The 19,040-nt window shown below is 42.8% G+C and overlaps 1 protein-coding gene across 2 annotated transcripts in view; it reads left to right on the forward strand.

The window, feature by feature from the left end:
- LOC100136415 (peroxisome proliferator-activated receptor alpha) overlaps positions 1 to 12,373 on the forward strand; it is a 59,647-nt gene extending 47,274 nt beyond the window's left edge. Inside the window, exons 5-7 of one of the 2 annotated variants that reach the window (XM_014124067.2) lie at positions 2,904 to 3,103; positions 6,431 to 6,887; positions 7,082 to 12,373. In XM_014124067.2, coding sequence (XP_013979542.1) covers positions 2,904 to 3,103; positions 6,431 to 6,887; positions 7,082 to 7,326 — 902 coding nt within the window. In that variant the 3' untranslated portion in view covers positions 7,327 to 12,373. 2 annotated transcript variants of the gene reach the window in all.
- Positions 12,374 to 19,040: the final 6,667 nt, after the last annotated feature.

A 19,040-nucleotide genomic window follows, 5' to 3' on the forward strand; every position in this document is an offset into this window, starting at 1 on the left:
TATTGTGGCGGTAAGCAAATTGGAGTGGGTCTAGGGTGTCAGGTAGGGTGGAGGTGATATGGTCCTTGACTAGTCTCTCAAAGCACTTCATGATGACGGAAGTGAGTGCTACAGGGCGGTAGTCATTTAGCTCAGTTACCTTAGCTTTCTTGGGAACAGGAACAATGGTGGCCCTCTTGAAGCATGTGGGGACAGCAGACTGGGATAAGGATTGATTGAATATGTCTGTAAACACACCAGCCAGCTGGTCTGCGCATGCTCCGAGGACGCGGCCGGGGATGCCATCTGGGCCTGCAGCCTTGCGAGGGTTAACACGTTTAAATGTTTTACTCACGTTGGCTGCAGTGAAGGAGAGCCCGCAGGTTTTGGTAGCGGGCTGTGTCGGTGGCACTGTATTGTCCTCAAAGCGAGCAAAAAAGTTGTTCAGTCTGTCTGGGAGCAAGGCATCGTGATCCGCGACGGGGCTGGTTTTTCTTTTGTAGTCCGAGATTGACTGTAGATCTTGCCACATACCTCTCGTGTCTGAGCCGTTGAATTGCGAACTCCACTTTGTCTCTGTACTGACGCTTAGCTTGTTTGATTGCCTTGCGGAGGGAATAGACCTGGGGACTAGTGTCAGTGCAATCATGGACACACTTCAGTTTGTAAACCACTGAATTGAACACTATCATGCTGGAGAGCAATCTAATATGTGGACTGATGCACAACATTAGTATTTATTTCACATCTGGGGTGTGTCCAAGACGAGTTTCTCCTTGTGGAAACACGTGTGTTGTGTTTCCTAAATGTAACAGTATACAGGGGAAAGGACATGGGAGAGGGTGATGGAACCTGATACACTGAGGAGGACTCGAGCAGGACTACAGCCCTCCCTGCTCTTTATGCCTTGCAACAGCATAGGTTGAGTTGTTTGTTGTTTGATAGACGTTCTGACAGATTGCTGTCCCACGCCATCCCTGTGCTCTGCTGTAGAGGGTCAGAGACTCATCCTCTCACCCTCAGCTTAGTCTGATGTTCTAATCCTGGGTATCCTGATCCCTACTCAGAGCATCTCTCACTTCCTCTTTCGTTAATGAATCTTTCAAATACATTCAGCGTTTGCTTTAGCCTGCCTGGAGAGCCAGGTGGTTGGCTCTACACCTGTGAAACTGTGATTTGTCCAAATAAACAATGATGAAAAATCCAAGCTCCGGAATTACTGGTAATTGTTAGCTATCGGTGCCCATAGTATAATTAAGCAATAAAGCCTGAGGGGGTGTGGTATATGACCATCTTACCACAGTTAAGGGCTGGTCTTATGTATGACGCAACGCGGAGTGCCTGCATACAGCTCTTAGCCGTGGTATGTTGGCCATATACCACAAACACCGAGGTCCCTTATTGCTATTATAAACTGGTTACCAACGTAATTAGACCAGTAAATAGTACTTTTTTGTCATATACCACGGCTTTCAGCCAATCAGCATTCAGGGCTTGAACCACCCGGTTTATAAAGACCGTTATAAACTGGGTGGTTGAGCCCTGAATGCTGATTGTCTGAAAGCCGTGGTATATCAGACCATATACAATGGGTATGACAAAAAAGTACTATTTACTGGTCTATTTACTTTGGTAAACAGTTTCTAATAGCAATAACGGACCTCGGGTGTTTGTGATATATGACCAATATTCCACGGCTAAGGGCTGTTTCCTAGCACTCCGCGTTGCGCCGTGCATAAGAACAGCCCTAAGCCGTGGTATATTGGCCATATACCACACCCTCTCGGGCCTTATTGCTTAATTATAAACTGGGTGGTTTGAGCCCTGAATGCTGATTGGCAGAAAGCCATGGTATACCACGGGTATGACGAAACATTTTTTTTACTGCTCTAATTACGTTGGTAACCAGTTTATAATAGCGATAAGGGACCTAGGGTATTTGTGGAATATTGCCCATATACAACGGCTAAGGGCTGTATCCAGGCACTCCGCGTTGCGTCGTGCTTAAGAACAGTCCTTCGCCGTGGTATATTGGACATTTACCACACCCCCCCGGGCCTTATTGCTTAAAGATCTACAGTACTGTACCAATATATGTTTACATAGTCTGTCCACGAGCGATGAAGATATGTAGTTGAAGGCATTCAGTTATACAACTGACTAGGTATCTCCCTTTCCCTAATAGGGGCACCTGCTGTTGTGCACCCTATGAGGGAGGTGTGTGTTTGCGTATGTGTGTTAGCCCACTGAGTTATTGGTAGTAATCTGATTAGTTAGACACTTAGGATCAGACTGTCTGAGAGAGTCAGAGTCGCTCTGTACAAAAATAACACACACGCACACATACTGGCACTAGCTATCTGATTGGTCTTATTTCCTTTAGCGGTCTAACACATTGTTCCTCAACTGCCTCTCATCCTGCCCCCACTTCTCTCAACTGTCTCCAGGGATCCATAGCCTGGCTACATTTTACTTATTTAAAAAAACAAACGTTTGTCATTCAGCAGACGCTCTTCTCCAGAGCGACTTACAGTAAGTGCATTTATCTTTAGATAGCTAGGTGAGACAACTACATATCTCAGTCGTGGTAAGTACATTTTTCCTCAAAGAATAGAAAACATAACAAATAACATGCTCCTGGAAACAACCAAACCTCTTGGACGGCAATCCCTTCTGTGGGCAGCTTCCAAGTTACACCCAAAACCTTTGAACAACAGTGTTCATGATTTGGCAAACAAATAAAAAAAATACACATTGACTTGAGCCTCCATATCTTTCTAATGTTGATATGACAAACAATATACAATAGTCTTGAGTCTCCATATATCTCTCAGCAAAACAGATGCATCTTTGTCCGTTGTATTGTAAATACTGTATGTAATTTTCTTCACGTACGTTCTCATCTGTGCACTCTCTCTAATTAGCGATCCGTTTTGGTCGGATGCCCCAGTCTGAGAAGCTGAAGCTGAAGGCAGAGATCCTGACAGGTGACAGGGAGGTGGAGGACCCCCAGCAGGCCGACCAGAAGACTTTGGCCAGGCACATCTACGAGGCCTACCTCAAGAACTTCAACATGAACAAGGCCAAAGCCCGCACCATCCTCACCGGCAAGACAAGCACTCCAGTAAGAGCAGTGTGTAGAATTGTGTGTGTGGGGGGGGGTGCATGTTGGATCAAAAATTAAACTAACTCTCCAAAGGGAATCATTCAAATTTTGGAAATGAAATACAATTTTTTGCAACTCTGATGCTACTGCATGTCTTCTGTGCAATCAGATGGGTCCAATATTATATTTTGGATTATTCCCTTTGGAGTGCGTTGGCTGCATTTTTATCCGGTTTGAATGGGATGCAATGTGCAAACCAAACAGTCCTTGTGTGTCAACATAACCTGTTGGCAACCACTACCCACTAGGAGCCAAAGAACCATGCAACGACAGAAATAACTTGATCAATGGCATTTAGAAGCCAACGTGTCTGGACAAGGACACATCTGTCTGAATACATGAAGAACAACTCTGTATGACCGTGACTTATAAAAGACCATTATCAACAGTGTTTGAAGACCACTGCACCCCTCCCTCCCTCTCTTTCTTTCTTTCTTTCTTTCTTTCTTTCTTTCTTTAAAGATGGTCCCCTTAGATCTGTGGACTCCATTCATTCTTTCATCACATAGGAGAATAAATGGGTGGGGTAAGGGTGAGGTTTTCTGGTGAAATCCATCTTCGGTGGGTGTAGGTGTTGCAGATGTCAGAGAGGAGGATCACGGGATTGTAAACCAGGAGTAGAAGTGGTGGATCAACTACACAGTAACACTGTATGGATAGACATTCCACTCAGCTTTAGCGTAGCCTTTAGCAATGCATTGTCGTGTCTTCTGCACATTGTTGTGTCTTCTGACCTTGTTTTCTGTTGTTGATCAAGCTGCTCTTACCCAGCTGCCACCTTCAGCAATAGTATTCTGGCCTGCATTGCCAGTCAGATGTTGGGAGCGTATCATATTGTGAGTTGAGTAAGCTGTGTGTAGTACGCAGCTCTTCGTTAGGAGCAAGTGCTGGATTGGCTCCTGTGGGAACTTTCACCACTGCAACTCTGGTCATGTACTTACAGCCCGACCAACACGATGACCCAGATACGTGTTGTTTAGCAGCCTCACACTCTAAAAAACAATGTGTTGAAAACACCTCATGAGAGTCAGTGATAACAGTAGAGTTTAAGTTCACAGTCCTTGTGTATTTTCTATTGGAGCTGGTGTCCTTGCAGTGCTTGCTCGAAGAAGCGCAGGCAGCAGTGTTTTTGTAAGACGCGGCTCTATCTAAGGGTACACACCTGATAAGATTAGATTGTCCTGTTGTTTGTTTTGCTACAGTGTAGGGCATCACAGCTAATCTAGACCCGGTTTGCCCTGTCCCCCAACATACATATTACAGGAGAAATAAGCTACTATAACCTTCACAGTTACATAACGACAACCAAATAAAATGTAGGTTTTGAGACTGTGACACATGAACGGAGGTGTTCTATAACGTACTCTAGGATCAAGGACAGGACTTGGGTTATGTTACAAGGAGGATTTACAACTGCTTGCAATAAACACTCTCTTTTATTTCTGTCAATAAATGTTTTATATAGACTCACTATCCCTACATGTAGGCAGGACTGTTTGTGAAACATATGGTTCCTTCATTCTAGTAGTAGTAGTAATATTACAAATAACTACTGTTGAAGTCAGAAGTTTACATACACTTAGGTTGGAGTCATTAAAACTCGTTTTTCAACCTCTCCACAAATTTCTTGTTAATAAACTATAGTTTTGGCAAGTCGTTTAGGACATCTACTTTGTGCATGACACAAGTAATTTTTCCAACAATTGTTTACAGACAGATTATTTCACTTATAATTCACTGTATCACAATTCCAGTGGGTCAGAAGTTTACATACACTAAGTTGACTGTGCCTTTAAACAGCTTGGGAAATTCCAGAAAACGATGTCATGGCTTTAGACACTTCTGATAGGCTAATTGACATCATTTGAGTCAATTGGAGGTGTACCTGTAAATATATTTCAAGGCCTACCTTCAAACTCAGTGCCTTTTTGGTTGACATCATGGGAAAATCAAAAGAAATCAGCCAAGACCTAAAAAAGTAATTGTAGACCTTCACAAGTCTGGTTCATCCTTGGGAGCAATTTCCAAATGCCTGAAGGTACCACGTTCATCTGTACAAACAATAGTACGCAAGTATAAACACCATGGGACCACGCAGCCGTCATACCACTCAGGAAGGAGACACGTTCTGTCTCCTAGAGATGAACGTACTTTGGTGCGAAAAGTGCAAATCAATCCCAGAACAACAGCAAAGGACCTTGTGAAGATGCTGGAGGAAACAGATACAGAAGTATCTATATCCACAGTAAAACAAGTCCTATATCGACATAACCTGAAGGGCCGCTCAGCAAGGAAGAAACCGCTGCTCCAAAACTGCCATAAAAATGCCAGACTACGGTTTGCAACTGCACATGGGGACAAAGATTGTACTTTTTGGAGAAATGTCCTCTGGTCTGATGAAACAAAAACAGAAGTGTTTGGCCATAATGACCATCGTTATGTTTGGAGGAAAAAGGGGGAGGCTTGCAAGCCGAAGATTACCATCCCAACCGTGAAGCGCGGGGGTGGCAGCATCATGTTGTGGGGGTGCTTTGCTGCTGGAGGGACTGGTGCACTTCACAAAATAGATGGCATCATGAGGTAGGAAAATTATGTGGATATATTGAAGCAACATCTCAAGACATCAGTCAGGATGTTAAAGCTTGGTCGCAAATGGGTCTTCCAAATGGACAATGACCCCAAGCATACTTCCAAAGTTGTGGCAAAATGACTTAAGGACAACACAGTCAAGGTGGGCAGAACTGAAAAAGTGTGTGTGAGCAAGGAGGCCTACAAACCTGACTCCGTTACACCAGCTCTGTCAGGAGGAATGGGCCATAATTCATCCAATTTATTGTGGGAAGCTTGTGGAAGGCTACCTGAAACATTTGACCCAAGTTAAACAATTAAAGGCAATGCTACCAAATACTAATTGAGTGTATGTAAACTTCTGACCCACTGGGAATGTGATGAAAGAAATTAAAGCTGAAATAAATCATTCTCTCTACTATTATTCTGACATTTCACATTCTTAAAATAAAGTGGTGATCCTAACTGACCTAAGACAGGGAATTTTTACTAGGATTAAATGTCAGGAATTTTGAAAAACTGAGTTTAAATGTATTTGGCTAAGGTGTATGTAAACTTCCAACTTCAACTGTATCTCATCCACAGGGTCTAGGTAGGGGCTAGAGTTCAGTTTGAAATAGTTTCCTATCTACCGGCCTTCCTTCATACAGGGCTGTCATTACACATGGCTACAGACTATGTTTCCTCACCGCCCTGTCTCCCTCCATGCCCCTGCAGCCCTTCGTCATCCACGACATGGAGACCCTCCAGCTGGCAGAGCAGACCCTGGTGGCTAAGATGGTGGGCACGGCCGGGAGCCATCTGCTTGAGAAGGAGGCTGAGGTCCGCATCTTCCACTGCTGCCAGTGCACCTCCGTAGAGACGGTCACAGAGCTAACCGAGTTCGCCAAGTCTGTCCCCGGCTTCTCCAGCCTGGACCTGAACGACCAGGTGACTCTGCTGAAGTACGGCGTCTACGAGGCACTGTTCGCCCTGCTGGCATCGTGTATGAACAAGGACGGCCTCCTGGTGGCCTACGGATCGGGCTTCATCACCAGGGAGTTTCTCAAGAGCCTGAGGAGGCCCTTCAGCGACATGATGGAGCCCAAGTTTCAGTTCGCCATGAAGTTCAACGGGCTGGAGCTGGATGACAGTGACCTGGCTCTGTTTGTGGCTGCCATCATCTGCTGTGGAGGTGAGAGTGAGAGAACGGGAGAGGCTAGGATCTGGGGTTAATGACCACCAATTGGTACAGTAATTGGTTTTAGTGTTAATTACTATGTGTCTTCTTGGTGGATTTGCTAGTCCCCTCAATGCCAATCACAATGTCTCTTCTTGGGTTGGCATAATCCTTTCTCTAACTCTCCTCTCCTCTTTTCTCTCCCTCAGACCGCCCTGGCCTGGTGAACGTGACCCACATCGAGTGCATGCAGGAGAACATTGTTCAGGTTCTGCAGCTCCACCTGCTGGCCAACCACCCAGACGACACCTTCCTCTTCCCCAATCTGCTGCAGAAACTGGCCGACCTCCGTCAGCTGGTCACCGAGCATGCGCAGTTGGTCCAGGAGATCAAGAAGACAGAGGACACGTCACTCCACCCCCTGCTGCAGGAGATCTATAGGGACATGTACTGAGATATTGAGCCCAGGGAGAAGGGCTGGGGGCTGAGAACACACACCTCACCCTCCATTTTTGGGGACATGTACTGAGCCTAGAAAGGAGGTGGTCCGCCATTTTGGGGACGCAGGCGTGAACAGTCTATCTGAACAGTCCCACGGTGATAGGGTTGAACCACTGAACCCCCAGATACAGGGTTGCTTGTATTTCTCAGCAGCGAGAGTAATGGTGTTTATGAGGCCCAGACATCACAGGACAAGACAGAACTACAGGACAACGCTCTGGGCGACTGCAGTTGGGTCCACTACTCCTACATGGACCTATAGGGCCGTATTACGTGTGTGGAGGGGCAGTGTGGAGCTGAATTGAGTCTCCTGTCCTATCCTAGTGTTTATCCTAATGCAGTTCCCAGCTAGAGAACATGTATCGGGCTGGAGTACACAGATCAAGTAATAAATTGCTGGTTTGGGTAAGTAAGATTCAGTCAAACTATAGCGTAGGTACATGCTTAAAGGGGCCTGCACTGAGCCATACTCAGGCACTAGAGTGAAGAACAGCAGAACTTACTCTTCAGAACACCACTCCAGCGGTATGTTTATAACTATGCCATTTTGTACCGAACGTGAGAGCTAGAGGAAAGAATGATAGTGATGCCCACCTACTTTGCAGTAAAGACACCCAAGTGACTTCAATGCCTACTACAGATTTTAGATGTGAGTGACTGTGTCTCACAGCAAGGCAGCTTTTTCAGTGATTGGCTGTGCACCCCCAGTGAAGTACAGATGTAGGTTCTTTATTTGAAATAGTTTGCCACAGCAGGATAATACTTCTGCAGCAACAGGAAATGTGAATTATAATTCATGGACATTTTCTGTCGGGGATGACACCTTTTTCGTTAGTGCCAATCAAATCTGAAATGTAAAAGGAGAAATTGCAAATGTTATAAACCTTTTACACTACAAGTTTGCATTTCCTGCTGTGCAGGAAAATTCTCAGCAACTAAAAGAGTGATTGATTAAGATCCTACATCTGTAATGGGATTGCATGGTCAGTTTCCTAATACATCATACTGTACCAGACTATTGTCCCTCAGATGCAGCTGCAGCGGCTCAAAATCCAACTCACAGGACAAGTAAATGTAACAGACCGCTTCATTCATTTTGGGAAAGCTCTCCTGTGCCTTATCAAATTCTTTCACCTGCTTAGGCGATAACAAATCATGTATTATAAATGGGATTCCTATGAAAAAAACTATAACTATAATTTAGCCATTGATTTAACATGAGCACTTTCACTAATGTTATCATGGATGAGGCTGCAGAGTTTCAGTAATTGCTCCTTCTATATCTCTCTGAATATTTTGTCCTTTGCTATTTTCGACACAAGACCCACAGCCTCAGTTGCACAGACACACTCTTGGCCTCAACAGGCCTCCGTTGTTCAAACATCAGTTACTCTTCAGTCATTCTACAGAGAATTATTCCCCATGTGCTGTATAGGGATGGTTTTTACATACCTTACCATCCGTCTCATTTTCCTCTCCTATCTACACCAAACTCTAACATGGAGGCTTTTTGCGCATTATATTCATTTCATAAAACCAATTTGAAACTCAATGAACTTTAACCGATTTTTTTCAGTATTTTCACAAACAAAGGCAAACAAACTGCCATGTCAATAGTGTTTCCCCCACCCTTCAGAACATGGCTCTATCAGGACATTTTGTTTGGAAGCAGTTTGATTTTCTTCATAACAGACATTCAGAAATGACCACTGTTAGAGATTCACTATGTAAATGGTCCCACATTGCAACACTAAAGCACAAGTGTGCTTCCGAGATGTGATATGAGACTATTTTGTATACTATACCTCCGGAATTATGCCTTTTTGGAAAAAAAACACACAAATATTTGGCACTCCATCTTGTTTTGCATTCTGGTATTAAAGGTCTAATACGACGTTAAACTACATTAAAACCTTAACACATGCAGATTGAGAGCAGATTTACCACATTTTAAGCAATTTACCAGAAAGCCTGTTCTTTTACTCTCTCACTCATATTATCCCAGCCCCCATTACACATATCTGACTTACTCTCTTACTCAATCATCTCTCTCTCTCGTTCTCGTTCTCGTTTTCTCTCTCTCTCTAGCTCTCTCTCTCGCTCTCTCTTCTCTCCCTTTCTTGCTCCCTCTCTGTCACAGTGCCTCGTTTGGCTTGGTCCTCTTTCTTGCTCCATAGATTAAGGGCCCGATTCAATCTGTAGCGTGGAAGATCTGCATTGTAGCTCAGATGACATTTAAAGTTCATTTCCGATAGAGCCGACAAATGCAGCGTTTAGTGTGAATGCAATCTCTGCAAACGCGGTAACATTGCCTTTAAATGTTAGATCTTGTTAGATCTTCTAAATGTTAGATGTATGGTTCAGGGAATTATGCTACACAACAATAATATTTTCTTTTGGATTGATGACAGATGACCATTGTTGCGCTCTCTTTTTCTTACAAGAAAGAATAGCCAACATTTCAACTCTGACTGGTATAGTATGGAATGTCAACTAACCCAGCTCTCTCCGTGATTTGAAATATTAATGGAAAACAACTTACATCTGGATGTTAGAGTCTAGTAGAGATGACATACTAAAACTGCTTCATCAAACCAGCCATCAATCCCTCACAGAACTATTGGGAATGTTGCAAAAGCATAATGAAATAATCATTCATGTGTGCATGTTTGTCTGATGGAAATACGTTCTTAAGTGCATTTTCTGTGAGGGAATGTTTTTTGTTCTTTGCTTACTGTACCAAATTCTCATCTGAATCCATAAATCAATGATTTGGTTTCATGTAATGGACCTAGATTCACTCGCTGCACCACATTGTATAAATGCTTTGTACATAGATTCAGTGATTGTGTGATTGCTTGCCCCAACTATAACCGGAGCTATACAAGATACTAACTGATATTGGATATGTTTTGTATTCCTCTTTGTCTGGTAAATACTTTTCAATGTTTTCAATTGTACAGAAATGCAGGTATGTTTTTGCTTAAAAGCCAAATCCTCTCCAAAAAATATTTGGGTATTTATTTCATTAATCCACTGTTAATACAGTCCCAAAATGTATTGCATGTCAGCAGTCAAGTTTTTAAAATATAGGATTTTGAGGAAGCAAAGTGTTTCGCATCATATAATGCATTTTGTATCATTATGATGATGTGGCAAGCGACACTTTGCTTCTTGGAAGTCCAATATCTTGTAAATCTGACTGCCGACATGGACTAATGGGAAAAAAATACCAAAATATCGATTTGAGGGGATTCTTCTTTTAAGCGCTACCTAATTTGACCATGTTATAATTGAGTTGGATCTTATTTTTATACTAAAGCTAAAGCATATCTATGATTATATCTGAAACTGTTTCGTTGAAGTGTGCAATGTAAATAGAGTAACAAAGAGTAACTAAGTAACTGGTGATATAACCATAGATTTGATTCCCAATGGGGACATTCCTTTTGTTAATTCCCACACTATAGAGGGAGAGTTAACATGTTATGTACAGTGTGCTGTGCTTAGCTTTAGGGATACTAAAAGCTCTCAGAGCTAATATCAAGACTTGACCGCGAAACCTGCTATGGGTTATTGGCACTACTTTTTCACTAGACAACGTGATCTGGATATATTCTTTGTCTTGAACAGACATAAGTAAATAATTAATGTTAAGACTGGTAATGATACAGTACTGCAAGTCTCCTTCTATGTTGTCATCTCAGGTTGAAGATTAAATAATAGAGGAGATGTTTAGGGTGTTATTTCACTATTCCCAACATAAATGCTCCATAATTGCCTCTTTGTGTACTTCAAGCCAAGCGGTTTTGTCGTTTTTGTGGCCCTATTATATCCCTTCTCTGTATAGATAAATATATACGACATTATGCACTCATAACTTGTCCACTTAGACACAATGCACAGCGATTTCATAACCGTTAAATGCAGTTGAAGAAAAATGCAGTAATAAGATGCGGTATATTGTTTATTAACATGCTCCCATTGTATCAAGCTTTTTGCCCGCTTTCCTTTCTCCTCCTCTCTCACTGTGCTATGTTCTAACTTAACCATAATCATGCCATATGTTAGATGACTGACTTTCAAGCTGCCTATAATGGTAGTTCTATAGTATGTATTCCTCGGGAATGTCAGGCCTCCATAGAATGCAACGATCCTTTAATCCACTGCCACCTGGAACGATTCTAGAATCACCAGGTGAACTGAACACATTAGGGATTAAACACAACCCGTGCCTTAACACCATGCCATGCAACATTAGACACAATACAGTATAGTCCTACAGACGCACACAGTTCTGTGTCACCAAGGTGCTGGTATGGAAATGACACTACACAGTACAGAGATACACAAAGAGAGGATATGACATAATGACAGAATTAGGGAAGGTATCAGAACTGTGATAGACAGACGGATTATTGTTGAATCTGTGGAACATAATGATTGTTTGGAATCGCATTCTTCCAAATTAGAGAGATCTCTGTCTTGCAATAGTGAAAATACAAGCAAGGTAATATAATGGTTCAAACACTAGAGATTTCTGCTACCCTTAGTGATGTATATTGTTTTGTGTTGAATTGTCAAGCAACTTTTGACAAGTATCAGGGAAAATTTTGTCTTCCTTAGTTTATTGTAGTTTAGGCCATAGCGGGGTACTCTTCTTCTTGTTGAGTTTATAGGGCACTGCCATACAGCACACAAATAATAATAGCAATAATAATAACAAATAAATAAAACTACATAGAAATGACGAGGGCATCAGATATAGGAAATATGATTTTTATTCTGTATTAATTTACTAAATGTCATGGAGTTGATGCAGTGTTTTTATGGCTAGTGTCATGCACAGATACCAGAGATGGTCTTTGGAGGTTGATGTATACTGTGGCTTTGTAGCAATACTGTAAATGTTTGACAATTGTACTGTATATCTTAGTCATTTAAACAATAAACAAGTTGACTTTGAATGGACTTTAAAATAAAATGATTTTAAAATACAACATTATTGTCCATCTATTTTTATGTGAATAATAGCGTTGTATTGATGGGGAGAGCTGAATATATGAAAGAAACAGGCGATTCTAGGATTTTTGTTGATGGGGTGGCCAATGGGGCACCAAGAACAAGTCATGTATTTTTCTTTTTTTAATCCCAGCCCCCGTTCCCGCAGGAGGCCTTTTGCCTTTTGGTAGGCCGTCATTGTAAATAAGAATTTGTTCGTAACTGTCCTGCCTAGTTAAATAAAGGTTAAATAAAAAACAAAATAAATAAAAATGGTTGGCCATGGGAAATCAACAAATTGTATCACAAATAGCATTTGAAAATTGTCTTGAACTACGATTCATTGTATTAAATAACTTTAAATTTGTTACTGCCCTAATTTATTCAAACAAATCCATTTGAAGAGATCCATATTGATCCATATTCAAGCTAGATACATGTTCAGGGTAACACCCCGTCCAAGGAGTTTTTGAAAGTTTAAGCTAATTTACTGCCTTTCTGCATGCTATTTGCTATTTGTAGAACAGATAAAAACAAGCAAAGGGACATATACACCGAGTGTACAAAACATTAGGAACACCTTCCTAATATGGAGTTGCAGCCCCTTTTGCCCTCAGAACAGCCTCAATTCCTCGGGGCAGGGCATCTACAAGGTATTAAAAGCTTTCCACAGGGATGCTGGCCAATGTTGACTCCAACGCTTCCCACAGTTGTCAAATTGGCTGGATGTCTTTTGGGTGATGTACCATTCTTGATGCACAAATGTTGAGTGTGAAAAACCCAGCATCATTGCAGTTCTTGACACAAACCAGTGTGCCTGGCACCTACTACCATAGCCTGTTCAAAGGCACTTAAATATTTTGTCTTGCCCATTCACCCTCTGAATGGCACACATACACATCCGTGTCTCAATTGTCTCAAGCCTTAAAAATCCTTTAACCTGTCTGCTCCCCTTCATCTACACTGATTAAAGTGGATTTAACAAGTGTCATCAATAAGGGATCATAGCTTTCACCTGGATTCACCTGGTCAGTGTATGCCGGATGCCTTGTCAGGACCCGGAGAAGGCGAGTGGGAAAGCTGCCATTACCGTCAATACTACTCGCCAACGTGCGATCATTGGACATTAAATTAGACGAAGTACGATTACGAATATCCTACCAACGGGACATCAAGAACTGTAATACCCTATGTTTCATGGAATCATGGCTGAATGACGACATGGATATTCAGCTAGCGGGATATACGCTGCACTGGCAAGATAGAACAGCACACTCCGGTAAGATGAGGGGAGGGGGGGGCGGTCTGTGCATATTTGTAAACAACAGCTGGTGCACGAAGTCTAAGGAGGTCTCTAGATTTTGCTCACCTGAAGTAGAGTATATTGTGATAAATTGCAGGCCACTACTTGCCTAGAGAGTTTTCAGCTATACTTTTCATGGCTGTTTATTCACCACCACAGACAGATGCTGGCACTAAGACCGCACTCAGTCAGCTGTATAAGGAAATAAGCAAACATGAAACCGCTCACCCAGAGGCGGTGCTCCTAGTGGCCTTTAATGCAGGGAATGCAGACTTTAATGCAGGGAAACTTAAATCAGTTCTACCAAAGGTGGTCTACAGTTTTTTTCCCTCTGTTTGCACATTTAACATTCTGGTAGAAATGAGGTAAAACAGATTTAAGTCTCCCTGCATTAAAGTCCCCGGCCACTAGGAGCGCCGCCTCTGGATGGGCGTTTTCCTGTTTGCTTATGGCCGTATACAGCTCATTGAGTGTGGTCTTAGTGCCAGCATCGGTTTGTGGTGGTAAATAGACAGCTACGAAGAATATAGATAAAAACTCTCTTGGTAAATAGTATGGTCTACAGCTTATCATGAGATACTCTACATCAGGCGAGCAAAACCTCGAGACTTCCTTACTATTAGATTTCATGCACCAGCTGTTGTTTACAAATATACACAGACCGCCACCCCTTGTCTTACCAGAAGCGGCTGTTCTAACTTGCCGAAGCGGCGTAAAACCTGCCAGTTGATATTACAGTTTTTAATATCCCAATGGTAGTATATTCCTGATCATAGTTAGTCTATTTTGTCATCCAATGATGGTACGTTGGCTAATAGTAGTGATGGTAGAGGCAGATTACCCACTTACAAGGCACCCCGACCTACATCCCGATATCTCCGTCTCTTTCTCATGCGAATCACGGGGATTTGGGCCTTGTCGGGTGTCTGAAGTAAATCCTTTGAATCCGAGTTGTTAAAGAAAAAATCTTCTTCCAGTGCGAAGTGAGTAGAGGCTCTTTTCGGGCATAAGAGAAGGTGACAGAAACATTATGTACAAAATAAGTTACAAATAACATGAAAAATCACACACAATAGCACAATTGGTTAGGAGAACGTAAAACGGCAGCCATCTCCTCCGGCACCATTATCTCCTTTAACTTTTAATTCTGTCATTGTAATTCCATCTTCTATGGATTAGATATCACCTAACTTTTGCCACACGGAGCAAGGTTCTATGACTGTAGCCTATTGCCTTTTTGATGACTTATGATTGGCCAACAACAAGCTACATGCGCCACTCTCGTGATAAGCAAGAGCAGCAGCATAAATTATACAATTTCTCTCTCTCTCCTGCAGCAGTCACGTTTCGATCTGTACGGGCCCTTCCGGACAAGTCAGTTATAATTACACATACCCGAGACCCGTGACAATAATATCAGACACCACCCAGACCCGTGACATTATTTAGAATTCTGGATCCGGACCCGCTTAGGTCCCGGAATGGGTCTCGGGTATTCAAGTACATGTGGATCCGGGAAGACCTCTTATTGGCATCCAATATGTTGCATTACCGCTCCCAACTGGACTATAGTCTAAATCCATTATACTTATTGATACAAAATGAAAAAATAAAATAACAAATAAAACACCCTTCCAACCAGCCCTAGACTCATTAAAACCCACTACCTCATTCTACTACTTTGATCCTATCTGCTCCTGCACCATGCCATCGGACTGGGAGGACGGGACACCACCACTCAACACACCCTGGAACTCTTATGAAGTCAAATCTCATACCCCCAAGTACTTCTCTGCAGCTGCCACCACAACATCTATTTTCTGTGATTTACGTTCAAATTCTACTGTACAGATGATAACCATTGCTATACACGCTAAGAAGCCAACCTCTAACGTGGTAATTGATAAAGCCTTACACGACCTTGTCATGTAAAGATTAAAAACTCTAAAGGACAGACTGTGACACCTCTGTTTCACCACGCTCCCAAGTCGCGTTGTCCAATTGATGCAGCTGTTCAATTGATGCAGCCAGCCAATCAAACAGCATTTCCACTGGCTCCAGCCATTACCACGAGCCCATCCTCCCCAATTAAGGTGCCACCAACCTCCTGTAGGGGCAGGATATGATTGGGGGTCAGATAGAAAAACATTGCTGTATATGTACTAGGCATTGATCCGGTCATCTTTGGATTATGGGTGCTTTGTACAGTATATGGATCGGCAGTCAAAACGGTACTACAGCCCCTTGAAAAGATACGGTCAAGGGCCCTGAGATTGTGTGTGGGTGCCTTCAGGACAACACCTGTTGAGGCATTGCAGCTTGCAGGTGGATAGTGGGGAACTGCCACTGAGGATAAGGCGGGACAAACTTGCATTAGCGTACTGGTTGAGGTTGAAAGGGAGTTCAGAGGGACATCCTGCGGTCATGGCAACTGGGGAATGCTGGGAACGAGAAGGGGGTAAGCAGAGGGCGTACGGTTGGACAATCGGGCAGAAGGTGGTAGAATATGGAATGGGGTAGAGAGAGACAGGGCCGGCAATTGCATTGGGGAACGCTCTTCCGTGGCCGTTTCCGAAACCAAGTGTAGACGTTGACATGATTGAGGGCAGGAGAGAATGGGGTGAGGACGTGAGAAGGTGTGTGGAGAGATGTATAGATAATCGATTGTATTCATTTTTAAGGATATATACAGATGGTTCAAAGGATCCATTCAGTGGTAGGGTGGGGGTTGGGGTGTAAATTCCAGATTTCAATGTTAGAGTATGTAAGCGGTTAACTGATTATGTGTCAGTGTATGCAGCCGAGTTGATGGCCATGATCTTAGGTCTGAGATGGGTGGAGGAGGTGAAACCACTCAGAGTGGTGATCTGCTCTGATTCGGCTGCAGTGTTGAGTAGTGTGCAGACAGGCAGGGGAGACTTGTTTGTGGAGATGATGGTGCTGTCAATGGGATTGGAGAGGATGGGAGTGGTGGTAAGCTTTTGCTGTCTTTCCACCCATGTGGGTGTGGAGGGTAATGAGAAGGCTGATGTGGTGGCTAAGAGTGCTGTGAGGAGAGAGGGGGTAGATATTCAGATCCCGCTGGGCTGCTGGGAAGTCAAGTCCTTGATCAAAAGGGCTCGATCTTTGGAAAAAGGAGTGGGATGCTAGTAGTAAGGGGAGGCAATTGTATTGCGCGCATCGGTCAGTAAAGGAAGAAGTGGGGGAGTATGGGATGTAGGAGAGAGGAAGTTGTGGATGTTTGAGTGCCACGTTGTGGATGATAGGGAGGCATGAAACAGGTCTGTGTGATGAGTGTTTAGTGGAGGAAACGGTGGAACGTGTTGATATTTTGTGAACTGTATGACGTAGATAGGGAGAGATTGTGTGAAAGGGGTAGAGAGGATAGATGGGGTTGGGGTTTGGCTGGGGAAGAAAGAGGAGGGAAGTGGTGTCTAGGGCTCTATTTCACTTTCTTAGAAGAACGGGACTAATGAAGAGAATTTAATGTAGTTAGGCAGTGACTGGCCTCACACTCCGATACAGTAGGTGGCGGTGTATGCACCTTAAATGTTGGATGCCATCTGCCAACCCAATCCCAAAGAAGAAAGTCTATGAGTCTATGAGGATATGAATCTATGAGGCCATGGGATGTTGAGATTGAGGACTCCATCTGCTGGTCTTCAGACATAACTGAAAATTATGTCTTGAACAGGCAGCTTTTGGCATCAGCTTTTTGTTCACCCGCACCCGCACCCAAAACAATTCAATCCAAATATTTTCTGTGCAAAATGTCCAATTGACAGCAGTTTTTCCAGTTGTAAGGACATAGAAAGCTGTGAAACTAATTTCTGATAACATTTCAGTTCGGCTTGGATGCATATTTAATTTGGTTGAAACACTATCAGCTTGTATGATGCTGATAAAGATAGCACCTCTACAGATGGTCCCTAATGACACATTCAGGCATTCTCTCAAGATGCTGAAAGAAATAAATGATATTTCTCCACTCCTTTACATTTGGTGTATCAATTTACTGCAAGAAAGACTTAATTCTGCAGTAGTCAATATTAAGGCTATGTGAGAGGTTATAGACCTACAGTCAGTGTCCAGATTTCAGTTTCCATTTAACCCATCTGAACAGTAGGCTACAGTTGTATAGCCTATCACAATCATCACACACAACATTCACTGCTATCATGCTCTTTTACCACTTCACTAAATCTTTCCCGAACATTTGTTTTCTGGCCCTCCCTTCTCACTATTTTCAACTCTCCATTTAGCGGGTTTCCTCTTAGGGACAGACTTTAAAAAAAAAACATTGTCACATGACCCTCCCTTTGTACTGTCAAATAAATGGAACACCCTCCCCCTTCATAGAATTACCTCAACATAATAGTTATGACCACAAATAACCAGTAGCGGTGCGTTGGTAAAATCACTGAACTTCCATCCTCTCAGGCCAGGGGCACAACAATGAATGAAGTAATGGTTGGATCGGAATTGCCGTCATAATCATTGGCCAGTACGGATAATTAAGTAAAACCACAAGTACAAATCCCTGTCTCCATCCATGGCTTATTTAGGAAAGGGCCAACTTTAGCTAGTTTTTCTGTGAATGACATATGCTCTCAAAGGGATTTGATAGGAGTAATGCCAAATCCAAGCTGGCTTCCCTTGACACTTCTTTTGGTGAGCTTTCACAGTTGAGCTTGCTCAGTTTAGGTCAATGCTGATTGGCTAATTTGTATACTTTTTTTGTCAAGGTAGGCCATATGCTGGCTTCCCTTGCCTTCAATGCTACGGGTGGCAACAATGTCATATCCGTTTGGACCAGACAGCATCAGATAGATGGCTTATGCGTAGAGAGACAGAGGGGCGCTGTTTCGCTCACTCGGATGCTTTCTCCTGTGAGATACATTCAGCCTCTTGCGAATTGAAGGAAAATTGAAACACAGAGAGACGAAAGATACATAACTGTATCGTAAAAAAAAGAATTATTGGTACATTTTTGTGGGAAGCATTGCTTCCCTTGCCATCCATGAATAAATGCCACTACAAATAACAATAACTGTAGTGACCCTGTGTTAATAAACGTGGATATCGACTTTGCTTTTGTGGCACAACTGATGCCACGCAGGGCTATGGGTCAGAAGCTTGAGGTTAGCCGACCACCACAGATGATCTCACTCTTCCTGCCTGTTTCATTACTTCACGATCAGAGCCGGTTGCAGACAATGATCAGCCAGGGGAAAATCAGAGATTTAACATTTTGATACAATATTTATAATATATGCAACAAATTTGTTTGGTTTGACAATGTCATTAACCGTTTTGGTGTTTTTTAACAGATGTCTCTTTCCATTCATCAAATTGCCTCTGCA

Source organism: Salmo salar, chromosome ssa10 (genome assembly GCF_905237065.1).
Source record: "Salmo salar chromosome ssa10, Ssal_v3.1, whole genome shotgun sequence".
NCBI lineage: Eukaryota > Metazoa > Chordata > Actinopteri > Salmoniformes > Salmonidae > Salmo > Salmo salar.